At 41.7% G+C, this 23,129-nt stretch overlaps 1 protein-coding gene across 2 annotated transcripts in view; it reads left to right on the top strand.

Moving 5' to 3' along the window:
* Nucleotides 1–23,129, top strand: part of pde4ba (phosphodiesterase 4B, cAMP-specific a) — a 219,449-nt gene that overhangs the window by 55,988 nt on the left and 140,332 nt on the right. Inside the window, exon 1 of one of the 2 annotated variants that reach the window (XM_050056038.1) lies at nucleotides 9,459–10,420. The exons of the other annotated variant lie outside the window; for it this stretch is intronic. Within the exon in view, the coding sequence (XP_049911995.1) occupies nucleotides 10,197–10,420 (224 nt within the window). The 5' untranslated portion in view covers nucleotides 9,459–10,196. Of the gene's footprint in view, nucleotides 1–9,458; nucleotides 10,421–23,129 lie in introns of those variants that run through there. 2 annotated transcript variants of the gene reach the window in all.

Here is a 23,129-nt window from a genome sequence, read left to right as displayed (position 1 = left end):
TACTTACCACATAGCTACACTCACAGATAACCAAGCCTCCCGCCTGCCTGTCAAACATTTTTAACTCATAAACCTTCACGAGTCCGGTCTGAGTGGAAACCTGCGGGATCAGCTGTGAAGTCCGGCTGCCGGTGGCTGCTTGCTCCACTACTGTTCAGCGGCTAACAATTGGAGTTAATTGCTGATAGCCACCGCTGCAACTAAGAAACTCAACAAATCCATTCAACTGCTTCCCCATACACAGTCAGACATGCACGGCTGCTTATTTACTGCTGAATTACAGCTCATAACTCGCACCAACGGTTTGCTGCTCAGGTGTGAGTGTTTTTGCTGACTAGCGAAACATCCTGGCACAGACTGTTTGCTGGAGTTTGCCAGCCTGTCACTCATTCGGCATTTGAAGATGATTGTAAGCACTGCCGCTCTTGGCTTTCAATGTCCGATAGTCCACCACGATCATTTTAGTCACATCTTATCTGGTCAACAAGAATGAAACATAGATTTTGTCTTCGTCTTTAGTATCCAGATCTATTTTTAGCTCATCACTGTCTCGTTTCCCTCATGGAAAAAAGGTCATTGACGTCACAGTTTTCGTCAACGACATCAATACTGAAAAGCAACTTTAAAGTTTGAACCAGTGAGTCTGTGATACAGGCTATGATGATATAATTTCCCACCATGAATGAAACTTTGCCATTTTGGATCCATCTCCAAACTCAATTTAAAACTATTTTGGATGTGTTTCTCACCGTGGGTCAGGACGACACCGGTCAGATTATGGCTCGTCTGCACTCTTTGTACTTTCTTTGTGTGGTGTGTTGTTGAGCGCTGCCCTCTCTGCTGGTGTTCCAGGCAGCTTTGGTGTGGGTGTGAGTAATCCACACAGCCAGTGAGGAAAAATTGGATCTTACACTTTTCATTTTAGCACTTACAGAGAGTAAGGCAGACAAATGACGCACAAAGATTGTTTTTTGTCCTAATGTGAGGTTCCAGCTGATCAGTCCCAACCGTACCATGTGTATAAAAAGCCATTCCTCTATGCTGCTCCAATTGAAAAGATTTTTGTGTAGCTTTTTAGTAACTATATAAGTGGGTATGTGGGACTTTTGGTGCAATACGACTCGTGGTCTGTGGGGAGGGGCAAAGCTGCTTACCTCAACTTCAGCAAAACACCAACAGTGAACATGCATCTAATCATTCACCATCATTTCTCATGATTATACAGCTTACAACAGCTAGTGGAACATTGGTTGGTCAAATATGAGCCAGTTTTATGCTAAATCCTTGGAACGAGCAGTCATGTCGGCCACAGTTGCATCAGCTTTAGGAGAGTTTTGGTTTAGAGGAAAAATAATCTTTTTTTGATCTGTGTTTACCTCGGCTACTCTCTTGGTTGTCAGTATGTGTTGCATGGCAATCCTCTCATGCGTGAGTGTGAATTAAACCGCGGAGTAGTTTAGTCTCTTGGGCTGAGTTGACAGGGATGTTAATAGGATAACTGCCTCCGTGCTGCAATATACTCAAACATACAGCGAGAAATCTGTCGCAAACATCACTCCTTCTCTGTTTTCTTATTGTACACAGAGGAAATGTTAACAAGGTCACCTTCAACCCATAATACACTGTCTTTTTACGTAGTATTTTTCACTCTTTGTGTTTCCCATTTCTATGAGCCTTTATTTTTTGTTTATATTTGCATCAATTGCGTGGATATAATTCAAATGTATAAATAATTCACTGCCTCTTTTCACCTGTGCTCGGCACTTCAGTGTTTATTGTGTGCCTTCTCTTTGTGTTTGTGTCTCTGTCTCGCTCTGTTGTTCCATGAACCTTTGTGAATGAGTATAAGTCCTTTAATGTGGGTCACAATGCAGTATTGTTTTTCATTTATCTGAGAGGGACGGAGTGTGAAAGAGGGAAGACGGAACAGATGGTTTTATGTAACCAGAGATGCTACAATAAGGGCTCTCATCTCAAGACCTGAACCATCACACACGCACTCCCCATCACCTCCATCTGGCCCACACACTCATGATAAACACACAGAGACATGCAAGATCCCCTTCGCTTCCAACAGACACAGGTCCTGAGGACATTCTGGTCGCTCTCCTCAGGGTTTCACTGTGAGAGACCAAAGACTAAGGCAGCATGGGACAAGCTGAGGCATCTTTCTTGTATGTCGTGACATTATGAAAAGTGACAGGTGGGGCTTGGAGGGGCAGGGATGCTTATGAAATGTTTAACCCTTTACTCTTTCAGCAAGGTAGAAAGGTAAGATTAAAAAAAACAAAACATTGACAAGATATTGATTGATCAATTGCTTCCTCTTACAACATTGGTTCAAATTAGCATGTGGCATAACAAGAATCTGAGCCAGTGCCTTATATGGATAAACACAAACTAAGTAGAAAAGCACAGTACAGCAAAGCAAAAGAGTCTTAGGGATGCTACTGAAGATTTGTCAGATATTTTAAGAGATCTCACTGTTTATAAAATGTGAAACTAATGCTTATCATAGAACCCAAAGAGACATTGTCATATGAAAAAACACAAAAGACAGATTTCTTCTACGGCAGCCAATAAAGGCTGATCTTATCTTAAAAACGCCAAAGGCTATTCAGTGCATTACGACAGAACAAGCAGCAAATTGTCACATTTGAGAAGCTGAATCCAGCATTTTAAGCCATGCTAATGGCTTGGCATATCTGACAGTCAGTCTGTTTTCTGCTTAGGCCCAGACTGAAATCAGAATGACATCAACTGAAACAACTATGAGATAAGAGACAGACATTTCTTGTCCCCAGAGGCTGAATCCGATGGACTTTACTGATCCCGTGACTTTTTCTCTTGCACCATCAGGAGGTTGACATTTGTGGTTTTAAAGGTTCAGTGTGTAAGATTTAGGAGGATTTAGTGGCATACAGTGGTGAAAATTGGACATTTCAACCAGCTGAAACTTTTCTGGGTTAGGATTCCTTTAGTGTTGATTGTTGAATTGATGTTGATTGAATTATCTGCAGAGGTCTCTTCCTCTCCAAAATAAACAGACCAGGTCATTAAAGCCTTTAACAACAATGAATAAAGCAGTTTCACCTTATAAATCAGCGTTTCTCTGATACTGTTTGGCATGCCACATGCTAATGTTTGTTTTCCTTAATTCTGATCCAGATGTTCAGGAGGTTTTCACCTGGAGCCAGATTAGCTGCAGAGGTCACCTCTACTTCAAAGCAAAAGTACCTGTTGATTTAAACTGGTAAAAACACTGAATAAAGCAGTTTCATGTTAGAAATCATTGTTTTTTCGAGACTGCTTGTTGCAGATAGGCTTCTAACTATAGTTGCACTAAAGTGCAAATGGCCTGTCTACAGCCAGTTTTAGGTTTTGTCCATTCCTGGCTTCTGTAGAAACATGGCAGGGAACATGGCGATATCCATAAACAGGGTCCCACTCCCTATGTAGATATAATTAGCTCATTTTAAAACAGCACAGTGATTCTTATTTGTAGGGGTGTAAATCACACTTCATACTGACTCCATTAACCCATATAAAACAACAGGTGGGATAAGTTTATCTTTCTGCGAGAGAGCCCTTTCGTGAAGAAATGTTTTCATTTCAACCCAAACCAAGATCTTTTTCATACAACTTGAAGGCAGGTACCCATTATTAGATTTGGCATGTTTACATTGTATAAATTAGCCTAGAGGCTAGTGGAGTTTTCCTCCACTCATAGCTTAAGAAATTATCATGTATCATTTGTAGTTTTTCTTACTCACCATGGGTTTAAGTCACTGCATCTCCTGACAGAACAGCACAGTTGACTTTCAGCCTGCATGCACATTTTTTCAGTCCAGTATTATTAAAACAGAGCAGTTACATTGCTGTGTTGATGCAAGAAGTAAGCAGAGTGAGATGCTCAGCCGGGCAGGTAATGTTATGTTGTGTTTATCTCATAGCGGCATTGTTTACATATTGCATGTGCTTTGTCTGTTGACCCGTATTACCTACGAGATCCAAAATATTTCCACACTGCTGATTTATTCCAGAGTAAATAACGTTATCCCCATTGTCTTTCTCTTGGCTGCTTGCCATGTGCCTGCTACTGATTGACCGTGACACAGAATTTCAGAATAAAAGCGTAACCTAAAGATGATGATATGGGTTAATGTTTTCACTATGCATTGATGAGATAGGATTGTTGATCATTGAATCGATATATTGATCCAGATTGATGGATTGTTGCACCCCTACCAACTTTCAGGTCATTATACACTGAAGAAAACGTTTATTATATTCCACTGCTGCCAATATATCCCCCTAAATCCTACACACTGGACCCTGAAGTGAAGCTCACAACAATTATTGAATAGCTTGCCATAAAATTGGTTCAGATATTCATGCTCCTCTCAGGATTATTTGTAAACACTTTGCCGATCCCTTAATTTTTAATGTAGCACCACCATTTGGTCCAAATTTCTTTCCTGCTAATACTTTGTGCTCAGTGTTAACCAGCGAATGTCAATCAAGGTCAATGTCAAGGTCAAGGGGGTCAAGATAAACTTTATTATCCCTGAGGGGCAATTTGTTGCACGGCCAGGAGTAAAATAAATACAAACAACTCATGACATGTCCAGAATGAAACAAAGAATTAGATTATACTGTTTAGGAATACAACAGTAGCAGGGACACATTATTTTCTTTATCTATCTGTCCTACATCTGGGTAGAGTGTATCTGTGACCAGATGGGAGCAGCTTGTACTCGCTGAACAGGGGGTGACTGTGGTCAGCAAGGACTGAATGGGCCTTCTTTAAAGCTCTGACTTTGTACAAATGGGAAAACTCTTCAGGACTGGTGCCAGCTATTTTACTGCGCAGTCTTGCAATGCCTTCCAGCCCATTTCTGTTTTTCAGGAAGAGAGATCCAAGAGGTAAAAGAAAATGTTAAAACAGCCTCAATAAAACAGCAATAAAACATCTGACATATGATTAATTGACTAAACATTTTGTTTTTCAAATTGTTATTGGCCCAGATGCCGCAAAAATGCAGGATTTTTATCAGTCTCTATTTTCACAGATACCAGTGTTGAGGTCCACATGATCAAAGAACACAGCACAACAATGAAAAGCTGCCAGAGCTCCTTTACAGCTGGCTGCAGGGCCCATTGTATACCTCCGTTCTTTCTGTGCTGTGACTGTGCATTGTGTGCTTTCATTCAAGATCTCAAGGGTATAAAAACAGAGTTTAATGTGGAATGAAATGGCCCAGTCACTCTCCATTTCAATCTCTTTCAATCTTTCATCTTTTCTAAAATGACTTACTAGCATTGGTTTTTTGCGCTTCTTGTCTATGCTTTGTCATTCATCTTTTGTCATCTCCCTTTTCAGTGCAAAAATCTCACGAACAAGCAAGAGCCAGCAAAAGCATTTTAAAATTTTACATACAGGTGTTTTTTATCCGTTCTTTTATTTATTCCGACCTTAATATTACGTCTTAAGCACGAGCACTGGTTTCAAGAAGTTATGGAGAGCAGATGGAGACACTGTGAGACTTCTGCCTTTCTTTCTCAGCTCTTAAGTCATGCTAACAGCATGATCCTATATATGGTAATGTAAGTTAGTCCACCGCTGTGGCTGAAATATGTCAGCTATTAGGTTGATTGCCATTACATTTCCTGTAGCCATCAGAAATCGTCTCAGTGTTTTTCCCTGATTGTCTCCTTGTAGCTTCCAATCTCTGATTCACTGATTGCTTCCCTGGTCTCATTTTACTAGGTTACTAGACCTCTTGTTTCCTTCTCTCAAAAAAGAATGAGGCTGTTACTCATGCTTTGGCCAGAAATGCTTGTCTAGACATTTCAAAAGATTCACCAACTCACTCTCAGGGACTCTCAGATTATCAACCATAGCTTGGTAGAAGTGCGACCTGTTTATTTTCCCTGGTGTGGCTGCAAGATCTACACCTTTACTCAGCGTGAGGCGGTACCTTCCTCAACCTTATCTGCTGTTTTGCCCCTTCACTCTCAAGACATCAAAAGTCTGCTGAATGTGACAGCTTAAATTACGGAAGTTCACATAACACATTCATGGTGCATGCCAAGTCACTGAGGAACCCTGATGAAGCAAGATGCTTTCGGAGGCCCCTGTCATTAAGCCCTTTACAAATTTGAGTGTGGTGATGGATGAATATTTGCTATTTGAATATGACCGGCCAGCACAGGAGAGTCCTCCAGCACTGCTTTCACTGTGTTGAAGCTGCTTGCTGCCCATCTCACAGTGAAAACCAGACTGATTTTCAGAATCTGTCTATTCAGTTCTGCAGCTGTGCCACTTAACTCTCTTGCATTTTTGGGAGACTGATGGTACAGTGAAAGCACTTTAGAGAGGAAAATTCGAAATGCCTTTTACCTCTTTCAAAGAGCCATGTGCTGCCAATTCCATGCGATGAGCACAGCAGTGAACTGACTGGGCCAGAGGAAACTCCCGTCTAAATCTCGTCACAAGTTCATTCTCTCTCTCGGTTAAGGAGAGCCACTCCATCTGTGGCAACGCTGATGAGATTTTTACACAGAAAATCATCATCCAACACAGCTCCCAGAGGGCTCTCTTTTATAAAAACTAAACATCGACTCAGCATCTGTTCCCTTGCCCAGTTCAGCCGTGTTAAAAAAAGCACATTATCTTTATCTCCATGGCTGTTGAGTGTTTATCTTACATAAACAATCACGTATGCACATCTAGACTTTAATCCAGAGTGATGCTAATGGAAACATCGAATGATCTGACATTAGACACAAATGCTGCCTTCATTTCTGGCTGTATGCGCTAAAGGAATGGTCGGATGTGCGCTCAGAGCCGACTGTCACATCACTCAATTCACTGAGCTTAGTGAGCGCACTTATTGTTGTGTAAGCATGCTTTTACTTTGCAACCGTAGAAGATGTTCTAAATGATCATCCTCTGCATCAGACTCTAGACTCTGCCTCTCCTCAGACTCAGACTCCCTACTTCTTTCTAGTGTTTCTTTCCCTTTCCTTTCTGCTATTTCAGGTACTCTCTGATGAGGTGTTCTGTTACTTACTGAGCCATTAATTCATTCCTCTTTCAAATGCACATCTTTAATCTTGTCATAATAAAAGGCCTACTTTCAATAGACCCCTTGTCCCTACCACTTAGCCCTTACCCCTTTGTTTTGCACGTCCATGCCAAGGGGTAGCGTGTACCAATTCTTTTTGGGATGGAGGAGTACATGGCCCTTCAAATGGAGGGTTTTCAGAGGCACACTCTAAACCGAGTATTATAAACAATCATCTGCAAGATGGCTGCAACAACAAGAAATCCACAAATGTGTTTCCTTTGTTACTAAAATTTAAAGAAATTACACTAACCATCGTATTATCTTAGTTTTACAGCCCATGCTAATGTCTCTGCAGCTAACTAGCTGAAGTTACATTGTTGCCCCACTAACATAAGCCCCTTTTAGATCGGAGTTGTGCAAATTTGCAGGAAAGCCCAATCAGTCTTTTTTCAGCATTGGCAGTATAAAAACAAAATCAGGGAGTCCAGCAAAATGCCGCCTACCTACTTTTGTTTATACAGAATGTGCCTTTTTCGGGGCAATGGGGGGTGTGAGCAAGAAACAAAACATGTAGCTCAGCGTGTGACGTAAACAGTGACGTGGGAGGGAAGCCGCAGCTAGTCAGTCCTTCAGCGATTCTCTTGTAAGTCAGCCCGTTCTTCACCGTCCCCGTCATCTGACGGTTAATGGCCTCTTCGTTTGCGAGGACAAGGAGGGCGCGCAATTCCTTGTCTCCCCAGTTGCTCATCTTTACAGTGTCCGTCAGGTTTGCGTTTCCCTCTTGCTACTAGCTGCTTGCCCATTCCTGCTATCAGCTGTTTCCTGTTTGTCCACCGCCAGTGGGTCGCACGTGCGGCGCCATCAACAGCTCCTCCCACAAGTCTTCAACAGCCCCTCCCTTTACGGAAGGCCGCCTCAGTCTGTTTAAACTTAAGGGTTCTGCCAATATGACTACCCTACGAGGCGGAAAATTGGGCACCTCGGCACCTCGGATCAACTCGCCAATCCGGCTCTGTGTGTCTAAACGCTCGCAGCTTGCTGGCAAAACGGGCCGACATTCACGGAAAATCTGGCAGTGTATAGATATCTTTGGCCTTCTTTGTCAATCCAGAGTTAGTGAGAAGCTTTGCTTGCATTTGCCTCCATTTTGATATTGTTCCACTGAAAAGTGACACCCTGTGTATGACAACCAGATATTGGGATGTAATAAGCAAAAAAACGAAAATACAGGTCTGTTGTTTTTAATCTGAGCTATATAATAGGAGAATGACAGAGGAAAAAGTGCCAGGGAATGCCATGCATCACTGGCTGATTTCAAACCACTAACAAATGATGCACACTCCAGCCTGCTGTGCGCTGATGACGCATCATATTACTACAAGTGTTTTCTTCTATACAGGCTTGGTAAGACTATTTTCAAAGGGTTTATTGGCAAGCATTTAGTGAGAAAGAGCTCCATGCTTCGATGGCTCAGAATCCTCAGTGACTCACAACCAAAACAAATCAGTCCACAGAGCAAACGAGCAAAAGAGCTCACATATCCAATACTGGTCACGGTGCCATTCTGCCTCTTCTGATGTTCTTTTTGGATTTTTCTCCCTCATCTTCTCTCTACCTTTAGGGCATTGCCCCTCTTTTTCTCTCTCTTCTTTTCATCACTCAGACTAGCTCTTTGTGTGTGTGGATGTGTATCTGGAATGACTGTGTCTATCAATTCTTTCTTTCTCTCTACATACTGTGGCAATCTCATGGTTGGATTGCTTCCATTCAGACAGAATTATGGATGGGTAGAAATGTGTGTGTGTGTGTGTGTGTGTGTGAGAGAGAGAGAGAGAGACAGACAAAATGTTACTGTGATGGAATACAGTGTATGCAGTAAGTTAATATGTGGTTTTCTTCTTTACTGCAAAATGTATGCTTTCGACTGTTTATTTGAATCAGTTGACCTTTGGCGCAGTGTGTATGTTTCTCTTCACTGATGCCCATTAAGCTGTTTGCTTTTATCTCTGTTCCAAATTGCCATTTTTTTCTTGGCATGCACTCACCAGTTGCCTGCCACACTAAAGGTCACAACATCATCAGCAACATTACCACAAATCCCGGCTAAACAAGAAATAAATAATAAATCTGACAACCTGTTACTGGGCTTGCCTGCTTGTCGTCACAACAACCACTGGCCAATCCTTAACAGGGGAGGCGTGGCTTGCGCTTGCTGCGTGCCTGCTCTCAGCTCCTTGTGTATATTCTGAATGAAACAGCAAGTGAAGCATTTGCCTGCGTACTGCGCTCTGCTCCGCTCACTGCTCTGACTGTGTGAGTGAGGGGAAATCTGACTTGAGGCACGGCATAGTGGGAGTCACTCTGTGCCACACCGGGAGTGCCTTTGGGAGAAGCGGGGGTTGTTTGCAGAGAGGTCAGTCAAGCGGTGCTTGATGGAGGGGAAATCAAGACAGGAGGAAGCAGAGAGCAGTTTTCAGCCCTTCTGAATCTTTCAGAAGGGTGATCCTCCAACATCAAGCTGCCTGGATGGATTGAGAGAAAGAGTTGGTGCTGAGGTGTGCATTCAGCAGGGACCAGCAGTGACAGAGGGACAGTAAGAGAAGGAAGCAGAGTGATAGAGCACTGAGGTGAGCACCCTACAGACAGCAAACCCAGGAGGGAGATGGGAGAGAAGCACTGTTGAAAAGAGGAATCCTTCCCTACTAGAAGGAGCTGTACATGGCCCTGCTGTGGGTAAAGCTCTATTGAGAACCTCTGATGTACAGAAGACCAGCAGGAAAGCACGGTGTATAGCCAGAGGAAAGAGAGAGCGAGAGGGCACGAAGCTGCCTGGCTAATCCCTAAACCCATGAAGAACGAGGGAAAAGGGGAAGGATAGAAGGCACAGAGGCAACACAAACAACAAAAGGGGTATGTGTGAGCTGGCCTTTTCCCGGTTGCATGTTTGTGTGTGAGTTGGCCTCAATCTTTCCGCTACAACATTTCAACCCAGCGTAAACTTCTCTGTGTCTGAATAAGGCAAGAGGAGGACAAAATCAGCTGTGCATGACCAGCTTATGTGACTGAATTTGGACAGAAAGGGGCAGAATTTGAAAAGAGGAAGGAAAGACTCAGCCTGCAGGGATGTCATCCAACGAGCTGAGCGTTGAGATGGACTCCTGCATCCGGACATTCAAGGAGCACATGCACCTGGAGCTGGAGCCTCCCAAAATCCCTGGTGTGGTGGGAGGGAAGAGGGGTGCCACGTCCCCCAAGCTGTCCCCAAGAAGCTCCCCGCGCCTCTTCCGCAAGCTGATGGTCAACAAGAGTATCCGACAGAGGCGGCGCTTCACTGTAGCCCATACCTGGTAAGGCCTGTGGTGGGGGAGTCATTGAAAAATGAATCAAGAAAAGCAGGAGAAAACAGGGTTTAGGCATAAAGGAAACGAAAATAAATGTGCAGGGGTCTAGGTATGTGACAGAGGATTAGAGTAAGGCGAGATAAGATGGAGAGGGGAAGGGTGTGGATAAAAAGAGGAAACTAAAGACAAATAATGTGATTGAATTGCTGGGGAATTGGGAGGAGATTAAAAGACAGCACGTAATGGTGGGTGGTTGTGGGAAAAATAAGGGGAAAAGTGATGTGAGCTGGGAGATGGACAGATGAGTCATGAGAGAGGAGAAGTAGTGGGGTTAAACAGACAGTCAGTAAGGGGGAGGAAGAGGAATCAGTGTGGGAAAAATGAGACGGGAAAAGAGTATTTTGAAGAAGGTGAGGAAGCACAGGCACAGAAAATGACGTAGATGGTAGAAAAAGAAGCGTGATCTCTACTAAAAGAAAGACAGTTTTGTGTGAGTTTAAGACAGGCCAAAAATGTATGAGAGATTCTGCTGTCTGGCGATTTGTCACTGGGTTACATGATTACATAATGGGATGAAATCACATTCAGCAGATTCCCCTCTCCTCCATTTTGATGGAGTCTATATCTCTGCCCTGTACCTGGGTGAAATTTGTTTGTGAGTGCGTTGATCAGTGTTCGATGATTTATGCAACCCGATGGTGGGTATTAACCTTTTTTTGCTTCAACCCCCCCAATGAACAAGTGAATGTCACAACACAAAAATGACAAACACATTGCAGCGTCACACAACACACACATAATCTGGTTCCATTCACATTCTTTTTGTGTGTGTCATCACATTGATGTCATTTTTCTTGGCACATTTCCTAGAAGAAGCCCAGAAGCTGCAAGTCTGACTTCAGATAAGAGCGCCATGAAAATGATATACACATATTTATTTAATATAATCCTCATATTATTTGCATCATTTTACGCCCCATCCCCCATCGCTCCCTGAGTCTACCTTTTCATTTTGCAGCAGGTAGACACTATAGTAGATGTGAAGGGAGGGCTGGCTGTGTTATGCAATGTATGGATTAGAGGTGAGGGAAAAAAAATGCTGAGATTTGACTACAAAGACTCAAGGTGACTCTTGTCCTTCATAAAAACAGCAGTTACAGTAAAAAAAAATTTCAAATTAGGCAGCAGCAGTCAGAGGTGCTTTGTTTTCTTTATTTCATGAGGCTTGTGAAGGTGAAAGCCATCGCCTGCAAAAGAAGACATTAGCATACACCCATAAACATATGCTTCACATCTCCGACATGGGCTACATGTTTATACATTTATGGTAACATGACAAAGCTGGTGTGTCACTGCTTGCGTAGGAAAGAAAATGGTCTCTGTTGTGGGACTGGAGGGAAAGGAAATAAGTCCAGATATGAATCTGCCCCTGTATGTTGTGTCTACATGCTGCGTTGTTTGTATGATGGAAAACCGATGTTGTGTGTGTTTTTCCTCTGTGCACGCATGTGTCACATTGTCATAACTGGGAATGTGTGAGAGTATGTGTGTTTTTTTGATGCTATATCCATATGTGTGTGTTTGGATGCACGTATTGCATTTGTAAATGTAATGGATGTTTATTCTGTCTCTTCTCCTTGCATGTCTGGCTCTTTCCTTCCTCCACGGCAGCAGTCAGAACGGGGACTCGTGTCTGTTTATCTCTTCTCTCTGTCATTGTATAGCCTATTTCTGAGCAGACGAGAGATTTGTGGGGGTTGGGTGGGTACAGGGGGGAAATACAAGAAGGAAAAACAAGGAAAATGGCTTCATTTAGAAGCCATTAAAGATGTCAGCAGTGTCCTTTGCCTTGTTTGCTCTCATAAGTCCACAGTAAATGGGCTTGATCCAGGGACACAACAACACCCATAACACCAATCATAACCATTAACTGCCAGTCCAGCCCATTAACAGCATCATTCATGATAAAGTGTCCTTGAGCGAGACACTGAAGTCTAGCTGCTTGCTCACTCTAATGCTCAAAGAGTGACGGGTAAGAAGCTAAAAATGGAAATCGGGGGGGAAAAAAGAATACACATAGAGATAAAAAGCCCAAAGGGAAGAATCAGTAGTCGCCTCCAGAGGGGGAGGCGTGGTAATCAGGATAGCGAGGAGAAAATTAAGGAGATAATGGCACTTACCAGCATGTACCAGGTGTTTTTAGCTTATTTTTCGTGGTTGTTTTTATCAGGCCCACAGTTCATGTTAGGTTATAGTTAATAAAAAATCAGCAGGATTACAAGATTAATCACTGCACTCTTTCCTTTATCCCATGACATTAAACTGTGTCCGGCCTCAAAATATCATTATCCCTTTTGCCTTAAAAAAAAAAAAGTATTCACCTTTTCTGGGAATCCTTCAGGGTATTACCGGCCACGTACTTTTTCTGGCCTTATTGTCTCCCCACCTGTGCCAGGCATGAGGAAAGTTATTTTAAAAAAGGATGATGAATCACTAATATGTGTTGGCCTGGCTTTTCTACTGTTGGATAAATGAAAAGAAATGTAGTCATGTAATCCTGTTTTTATATATTGTCCAAGATTTAGCACTGCATTAATTATCATTGATTATTTCTGCAACAGATAAAGACATAGAAACGGTTCCTTAACGAGTTTAATGAAAGTAGAAGAATCTTACTGTTGCTATGCCAGATGTCAGTTGCTTTTCTCAACATGTTAGTGTATTGCTCTGTCAGTTTCCTCAATACCTGTAAACTAGAGGAATGCTTAAGTTGTCATTTCATGAATGCGGCATCATGAGCGATTTTCAATTTGGTAATGCGTACTGTACTTTAAAGTTGTTGTGTGTGTTGCAGCTACAATCAATATTTTCATTCTTAACAGTGCACAGTATCAAATGAGAATATTACACAGAACTATCACCTGAATCTGCAGCTCTCCTTGGCTTTAAGCAGCTTTTGTAGCGAGTTTCAGCTCATTATTTAGCCATCCGACCCTCAGCTGTTCTGTTCAAGTTCACTCTTACAGCTCTCATAGCATCATTTTAAACCACAGCAGGCAGCTGTTTTCCTCAAAAAAATAACAAAAATAAATAAATAAATAAATAAATTCTCTACAAACCATAGACTCAGTAAAGATGGACAACATGTAGCCACTTCCTCACACCGTACAAAAATGAAGCCAGAATACTTGGATTTGGCTGTTGCAAATTCTGCAGTATCCGTTCCCACCCATACACCTTTCCAAACAATCGTAAGCAGAACCATTGATAGAGAGCACACGGACTGGAACACACAGCTGTCAGTCATAAGATCAAACTCCCTTTTTATAGCATCAAATTACTGACTAAAACCAAATTTATCAGAAAAATGAACACTTGAACACACATCAGTGTGATAAGAACTACCTAAAATGACAGAAACCACAATTGGGGAAAAAAAAATATTTGATGTGTTCTTTTAATTTTGGCCCATGTCCCATCAGCTAACATAGAGGGGGATGGGGTTCATGACCTATACTGCAGCCAGCCACCAGGGGGCGATGTTTTGGATTCACTTTATGGGTGCTGTCATGTTGTGCATCTTTGTGTACAGTCCATGCTATAAACCCACTGTACTTCCTGCTTAGTACCAAACACAGTTAGAGACTGGCAGGGGAACATAGTGGATTAACTAGCAGTTAAAGAGGAGGAGTTGGTAGAGACCAAATCTAAGAGCTAAAAGAGAGATAATATTGGATTTAGATTTGTGAGGTGGACAGAAACACAGGTCTGAATAAATGGGAATGTTGCTCTGTATTTACAGGATGTGTAAGTAGGCAACGGTTAGCTAACATATTGATAGTTGCCATACAAACAGAAAAGTGATGTCAAAGTTAAGTTCTCAGCGTATTCCTGCTGCCCCCAAGTGGCCACAAAAGCATTGCAGGCTTAACAAAGCACTTAGTTTAACCTAAACCCAGAAATTTCCCTAAACCTAACTAGCCATTAAATAAAAATCCAAAGGTCTGAAAAAGCACGTAGCAGAACTGTGTTATGTGGTCTCCTCTTTACTGTTAATATGTTACAGCCCCTTGAATCTTGTAAGCCCTTCACAAAGTCCAGGTTTGAAACCACTGGTTGGAAGGATTGTCACAAACCTCTGCGTGTCTTGGTCTGGGCTCAGATAAAGAGCTAGCTGATGCTGAGATTGTGTTTAATCACACACATACAGAGAAATTTCACAGATGTTATCTGATTCATTATCTGCTTTCAAACCTTACATATTCTCATTTCACAAGTGCGTCACACACACACGCACGCAATCACACACACCCTGCTCAATATTATTCCGATTATCTAGCCAGACAGACTTGCTCACCACCTTTCTCTATACAGTCATTATTCTCTCTCCCTCCTCTTTTCTCTCCTTCTGTTCAAGGCCTGGACATTACTTTCATGTTGTACTGCCTCTGAGTTTTAAATGAAAATCTGTTGCCAATATCGAATCCAAAGCACGCAAAGCAAGTTTTCCAAACTCTTGTGCGATCAATTATAAATTCCATCTTTGCTAGCATTACTTGGCCCTGCTGTGTACGAGTGGCTGGTGAACTCCTGACCTACTGGCACTCAGACAATGATTCGTCTGTTGAGCTGTTGAGCTGTTGCCTTGTCTCTTTCTCTGTCTGTCTCCGTCTCTTTTACGCTCTCTTTGTTTGTCTCTGTGTGTGTCTTTCCTCAGTTTTACTCTCCCTGTCTGCTCCTTTCTTCGTAAGACTTCCTCACTGTCTGTCTTCTTTTTCTCCCTCTCGTGTTTTTTCCATGTCTGTCTTTGTTTCTCATGTGGTCATCCCCTCTCCCTTTCTTTCTCTGGCTTTCTCCTCTGTCTCGCTTTCTTTCCTTTGCTCTCCAAAGCACCACATGATGTTAAATGTTTGATGGCCGGCTGAGGAGTATGACCGCTCTGTTTTCCACTCACACAAAAAGCACATTAAGGAGAGAGAGAGAGAGAGATTGAAGGGAAAAAAGACACAGCCGTGGGAATAGGATGAAGGGAGAGGAGGAAAAAATGGGAAAAAGATGGCAAAAATGTGACCGTTGAATAAATCTAAATACATGCATATGCACTGCATGTAACTGCTGAACATTACCTAACACCTAACTAAAGATAATCACACCTACATATCTGTGAAATGTAAAAACATTTAAGCCATTTATTTTATCTGCAGCCACAATAGAAACAAGTGCTCACTTAGATTATATTGAACTTGGCTGCCTCTTGTGTGTTGACATCCATCAGGTGTGAGAGATATCGGAGAGGGCTAGAGGGACAGATAAGAGGTACAAGGAATAAAATGCACACCTTGAATATATAGAAAGAGGGAGGCAGATAAACAGACTTCATTTACCACAGAGGAGTAAGCCTCGGCAAAAACAAACAGAGGGTTATTTACCTTAGCTTAAATGTCAACCTAAATATCCATCTCACCACCCCATCCTGTCTAGCGCTCCGTCTGCTATTGATTTGTTTTTTTCTTCACTCGCCTCTGTGACGCACCCAAAATCATCTTTACATGGACGTCAGGGAAGGTTTGACGTGATTAGTAGCAGCCAGTGTGTGTACGCCAACTTCTCTCTTAAGTAAGAGACAGACTGGAAGACAAAAAAGAGATTATTTCATTGAAGAGCAAATGGCTAAAACATCTATCATAAAAATTAAATATGTTATGAAATGTTATGATAGATGTAGCCTCTCCTCTGCAAAAAAAGTACTAAGAGTACCCTCATCTCTTTCTAACTCATTTATTTTGTGTGTGTTGCAGTTACGTAATGTTCTGCAAATTCTGGGAACGGTGGCCACTGTGTAACATATTGCCCCTGTGAACTGTTTTTGTACCCATGAACACAGTGTAGGTTTGTAGCATGTATAAAGGAATGTCTTTGAAAACGTAGCAATTTGTCAGCTATTTTCAGTGTTGGCATGATAAGTTAAGCAAGACTCAACATGGTGCCCTGATACAGAAAAATAAGAAGGCAGAGTCAGAGACTTTCATGATGCTAAAAAAGAGTTTATTCTCCCAAATCTAAGGTATTTTTATCTTGTATCGGGACACCTAAGGGCAAGGTGTTATAACAGAGAAATAAAGGAGTCTGTGTTTAATTAGCTGATGTGCTTCTACCAGCTAATGTGGTAACCTTTCAGCACACAGAGAGTAAAAGGCTTCAAGGTACCTACAGTTGTTAGCTAACTTATAAGCAAATGTTAGTCCTGCTCTCTCTTTAGGTCAGTGTGTCTTGTATGTAGGCCTGGGCAGTATATCAGTATTATATTTATATCCTGACATGAGACTAGATTTTGGATATTGTAATATTGTGTTGTCTTTTCCCAACACATTCTCACTTCTAACTCGTCAAATACCGACACATATTCAGTGGCCCTTCGGGTCAGGTATCCCTCCTGCATCAGTTTTGGACATTCAGGGAGGGCGTGTCAACTTGAGCCTGTTACCTGCATCGTCATTTTTTCAAATAAACTTCTGTCTCTACCTTAGTGCATATAGTCTTTTTCAGATAAACCTAGAATATAGGCTTAAAAAAATTAGTCATTAAAATAACTTGATGGACCTTTGGTTTCACATGGGCTTCTGGGTGAAAGTCTGGAATTTGTTTGACCCACACACCCATCCAACCAATTGCAAGGAGCACCATTGATAGTGATAGATTACTTTTTGCAGTAACGAGTAACCTAACGCGTTAGTTTGCTGTTTGAGTAATCAAATACTTAAAGGGAAATTTCGGTTTATTTCAACCCGTCTCCTGTCGTCTTAAATTTGTTTCAAGTGACTAGTGACATAAAAATAATAGTTAGCATGTTAGCCGTTAGCCTAGATACAGCCAGGGCGCATAGTAGCGTCAGACCTGTTAAAAGTAAGTGAACAGGCATACCTTCAAGTGCAAAGTTAGTCCACTAAACAAGCTTTTTTCCACAAAGACCGCCTCATATCATCAGGATAAATGTCAGATAACATATAGAAAACGACATGTAAACGTGATGTCTTACCTTACCGGTGTGGTGCCATGTTTGTTTACCATTTAGCTCTGCTTTCCAAAGCGTGGCCGAAATATTGGGAGCTCTAGATAAAGCCCAGCTGGATACTACTCCAGGTGGAGGTGTCTCGTTCTCGGTCACATCCAGACCTTGAAAATAAGGCTGCAACCGGTCCCATTCCTTGCAGCAGAGGCATTCCTCTTCTGTGGGCACTGGGCCACAGCATTCACAGGTACACCACCAATCTCCAGAGCTACGCAGCCTTGCAGCAGCCATTCCTCCTCTCTCGTCCTCTACCTGTTGCGCCTCTCTCTCTCTCCTCTTCCGTTCTTCAATTTCACGAAGCTCTTCGTCAGTTATCATCAAATTACTAGTCAGAACCAAACTTATGAGAAAAACAAACACTTGAACACTCATCAGTGAGATAAGAACCACCTAAAATTACAGAACCCACCTTTGGGAGAAATGTATTTGTTACGTAGTTGGCGCTTTTAGTTTTGCTCATGTCCCATTCACTTACATGGAGGGGGCGGGGTCTATTACTCACATTGCAGCCAGCCACCAGGGGGAGATGTTTTGGCTTCACTTCTGGGGGGTTGTCATGTCATCCACGGCTTGAAGGTGCCTCTGTTCATCGGTGTCTGACGCAACGACCACTGAACAAGTGTTTTCATGAGTGGTGTAATTTTCTGTACTTATCAAACTGTTAGCTGTTCTATTATTTGCCCTTATCCATTCATTATATCCACATTACTGATGATTATTAATCAAAAATATAATTGGTTTTTGAAAGCACCAATAGTCAACCCTACAATATCAATATAGATGTATTAAAAATATTGTGAGATTTTTTTTAATTTTTTCCATATCACCCTACCTTTTATGTTTGTCTTTTCAAGTAACAGTCCATGAACTAAAGTGAGTAGAAAAGAGGTGGGTTGTGACAGGAACAGACATGTAATGGGACCATATTAGATAATCTTGCAAATGGCAGAAACCCGCGTAGCCAACAAACATGAAGATTATCATTGAATAGAGAAATCCCAAAGAATCTGGTGATTTATTCTGTCAGTGGCAGAGCTACATTTGAAGGCATCACACGGTCCAGTCTGTCTGAATCTGACCCAGCTTTGTAACGTCACCTGCATTTGGCCCGCCCACAAAGGTTCTGATTGGTTTAGTTGTTTCCCAACAACCGAACCATTCACAAGAGCGTCATGGGTCCTTTTTTGTGCTTTCTGAGTCACTGATAAATGTGTTCATGTGGGCGGTGAATCAGAGGTCTGAAACCAGGCTACCTCCTTCCCTCTTCTCCTCCTCCTCCTCCTCCTCCTCCTCCTCCTCCTCCTCGCCGCTTTCTCATACTGCATGACTCGCTCCAGCACCCTCCATCTCTCTCTCCTATCTCCTTGTGCCGAACCAGCCAAGCAGAAAGTTAACTATTACGGATGGGTGGAGGAGTATGATGGCTAAGGGTTGTGTATGTGTGTGCTTGCCTCTGCGCATGTTAACATGTCAGGATGTGGTTATCTTGGCCAGGACTGGGATTCAGCGGATGGAAATTTGTGGCAAGTCATGGGTGACATGTTTCACACCCTTTTACAATTTGACGGTGCATAACAGACATGGCTTATTAAATTCTCAGATTGCTCATGTTGATTTCATGACTGCAGTGTAATTACATTATTTGTCCTGGCTGTAGGTTTACATCTACACCCACTCTTAATGAAGCAACATAAAGTTTCCTAAATTTCATATCAAGCAAGTCGACTGCTTGAAAAGCTTAAGCAGTCTTTAAGTTTTCATGCATGCAGTGGTAAAGGGCTGATGGGAAGGTAAGCGCTTGTTCCCCTGGGAGGTCTTAGTGGTTGCTTTAAGCTACTGTAAGGAACATACTGTACCATGTACTCACACTGCTGTCAGCTTTAATTTAACTGATGAGTTGTATTGCCACCATTGCCCCTTCTGCACTTTGCTGTATGTTCTATCAAAGCAGCAATGCAACCCTTTTAACTCTAGAGTGTACTGCTCGCGATGAAGTTATACAATACTGTATTTTTCCATTTGTTCAGTCACAAAACATAAAATAATAAAGACGTTAGACAGTTGACAGTCGTCTGCGGCACCTAAAATGTATTTTTATATGCATTTCATGAAAGAATGATGCCTATGACCTACTGTAGCTACTGCGATACTTAATGTTTTTGCTTGTTTCATTTATTTTCCATATTTTTTACAAATGTTTGAACCAGCTATGGTGAAAACACATCAGAATATGCACTAAAAAAATGAGAGGAAGAGAAAATGGGAAAGTGCAATAGAAAGAGGAACAGGGATAGTAATCACACTGCATGATGATAAAGTAATGCTTTAATTGTCTGAAAAGGTTACTTTTTTTAGAAAGGTGATAATGATGCACCAACAATTTGCATATGAATACAAGGTTCTTCTTTTACCCCTCAAAATAGATCTCAGGCAAAACTCTGAACTCTTCAGGATTGCTTAGTGACCAGTACGTGTATGCAACATGCAAAAGACTTAAATAAACTATTGCTTTTCTCAGTATTTTTGCAGTCTTGGAGTTACTAAACCCAAATATGGCCAAATTAATGAAAATGTCTGATAACTACAAAAAACAAACAAATAAACAAAAAAAAACAGATTACTGGTGGTTAATCTGAGTGGGATCAGCAGTAGTGTAGCAACCATTTAACATTACAGGAAGTCATTTGAGTCATTGTTTATATAAGAAACATTGATTAAAGCAGCTTTAAGTAAACACATTATAGACAACAGAAAGAAGGAACATTCTGTACTGCAGAGTTTGGGGTTGATTTTCAGTGGGATTGACACTATTATAGCGATTCTTGCATTACAGGAAGTAGTTGTATTCACTGCAAATCAGTAAAGTACACAGATAAAACTCAATGTCCTGCTGTACGATTCTAGTGAAATTTCAATTCAGGTTCATTTAGACTCATTTCAGTTTTTAAATATTGTGAAATTGTAGGCAGATGTGAAACAGTGATTAGTGTGTATGTATTGGAATGACTTGGCTCCATGAATCAGCATTTGCGTAGCGCTGCAGGCACTTGTCCTTGGGTCTCCAGAAAACATGCGGCCTTTAGCACCAGCATTCAGGAAACATCGGAAAACCCATTTGTCTTCATTATATTCCATGCACATCCCCTTTCCTCCTCCTCCCGCTCCTCTTCTTTTTTACAACTCCCATCTAGCCTCGATGATAATGTGACATTTGTAATGAAATTTGGGATGCTGCAAAAGCCATTTCATTCTTATTTAAACATATAATTTACAACTGACATTCTCCAGCATTTGCGTGTTTTATAATCGCGCCCAAATCAATGTGGCTGCATTGGAAAATGTTAGGGGGGCGCTGGGAATTCAACCTCTTCTTTTTGTCAGTTTCAATTCTTTTTTTCTCTTTTTGGTTAGAGCACTAGTAATTTAAGCTATAATTGATTTTTCTTTCATTGAAACACATGCATTCCTTGATAGACTGAGGGTAGAGAAACAGAGAGAAGCAGCAGGAGAGAGAAAGACACAAAGAAAGAAAGCAATTAGTTGCCATTTCAGTTCAGGAGGCAGTGGAGGAGGTTATGTGGTGTGTGTGTGTGTGTGTGTGTGGATACACCATGCATCTATTCATACTTTGCTTATTAGGGCAGCTACACCTGTGAATTTTGTCATTACCACATTGCTTGCTGTGTGAGTGAGCAAGCACGTGTGTGTTTATGACGTGCACATGCTTCTTGTTCTGCTTGCATACCTTCATCCTTCTAAGAGGAACTACAGCTGTGTCATTAACCTATTACTCATGAAGATGTGAGTTTGTGCCTCGTGTGTGTGTGTGTGTGTGTGTGTGTGTGTGTGTGTGTGTGTGTGTATGAAGTACCAGCTGTATATTCTTTTCAGCCCATTCAGAGGAGCACAAGCATTCATTAATAACAAGAGCCGTAAAGCACCATTTGAAGTAAGCAGAACGCAACAGTACATTTCCTCTCTGCCTTTCCCCCTTCTGTCTGCACTGAGAAAGAAAGAAGTAGCGATTATTCTCCACTTGATTGCTGTCTGTCACACTGACTGAAAGGAACCGTGGCAGCATCCTTTTTTTTCAGCCGGCAACAGTGTGCAGTGATGCAGAAGCGGGGCAGAGCTGCATTGTGCTTTATCTTATCAACTGAGCACAGGCTAGCTGCATCGAAAAACTGAAGTTACTGTAGCTGAAGTTATGCAGAGGTTGTTTTGGCTGAGCAGGAATTAACAAGTGAAGAACATTTGTCATCACATAGACGCGATGACTGTTTTTTTCCCCTTTTGTCATCCAAATGTATGCACAGTTGTTAGTCGTCACCTTTAGCCTCATGACTTATATTAAAACAATTTTGCGTCAGCAAACCTGAACTAAATACCAACTACATTTAGCCAGTACATCAAATGTGTTTTAGTGTGAATAGTGATTCAGGGTGAGATGTTAGGGTTACAGTGCTTCATTTCAGCTTTTAACATGTTACAAAGTAATTATACTTCTTCTGTACAATTTTGATTGACGACAGCTTCTGCATACTTTCAGCTACAGAAACTATTCAAATGTTATGCTCTTCCAGTATATAATTAAGCAGTGATTTATGCTTGTATACAACTTTTTCTGCCTTTTATGCGTTTTAAAGTACAAAGCATTTCTTCATTTAACTTTCACTTAATGTATATCAACTTCCACCTTTGACAGTGTTACAGTTTAGCTTCTAACTTTTCCGGCAATGTGTTTTAGCACTTAGCTTCTTTAGGTAATGCAGTTTAGCTTCCAACTCTGCCAGTTTTGCAACTTAGTGTTCAGCAGTGCGGTGCAATGTATTTACACTTTAAAGGGCCAGTGTGTAATATCTGGCATGGTTTATTGTCAAATCTGAATCTGAATCTGAATATTCTACCCATTAATATGTTTATATAAGTGTATAATCGCTATAAAATTAGTTTGGTTTTCGTAGCCTTATAATTATATATATATATATATATATATCTATATATATAAGGGCCTTGCTTTAGAGAGGTCACCATCTTGTGCTGCCATGTATGTACGGCAGCCCAAGCGGACAATCCAGCCAGCCAGAGAACGCGTTTCGCATGGATAAATAAACCAAAGAAGACAGCGGAAGGAAGGAAGAAGGAGGAGGAAACAGCAGAGAGTGTTAGTAGTTCGTCAATAGAGAATAGTGAAAAGTTTTTTTAGTTATAAAGTTTGCGAATGGACCACACTTACCACGCAACAGGAGAGAATGAACCTGAACCGTCATCTGCGAGGAAAAGAAGACGCAACTTCACTCCTTGTGATGCACTCTCTGCGGCACTTTTCCTCCTGATGATATATCTCCCCAACGATGGCAGCAGTAGCACCGAATCCCATTCTGTGCATTCAGCCTCTCTTCTCACCCGCTCAGCATCAAACACATGGAGTTCCTCATCTGTATGCTCCGGCTCAAACAGGTATGGCTCTGGGTCTGGTGTCCGCTACAAGAAACTCTTCAAAATCGCGTTCAAAGTCGTCCATTGCAGCTACTATAGTCCGGAGATATCGCTAGGCTAAATAAACAGCTGAGCTCTGTTTACAGGCTACGTCTGTGCCTGCTCACCGGTGTATCCCTCCACAGATCACAGCGCAGGACATACTGA

This window comes from Epinephelus moara, chromosome 10, assembly GCF_006386435.1.
Source record: "Epinephelus moara isolate mb chromosome 10, YSFRI_EMoa_1.0, whole genome shotgun sequence".
Lineage (NCBI taxonomy): Eukaryota > Metazoa > Chordata > Actinopteri > Perciformes > Serranidae > Epinephelus > Epinephelus moara.
This window is presented reverse-complemented; position numbering and strand designations above follow the sequence as displayed.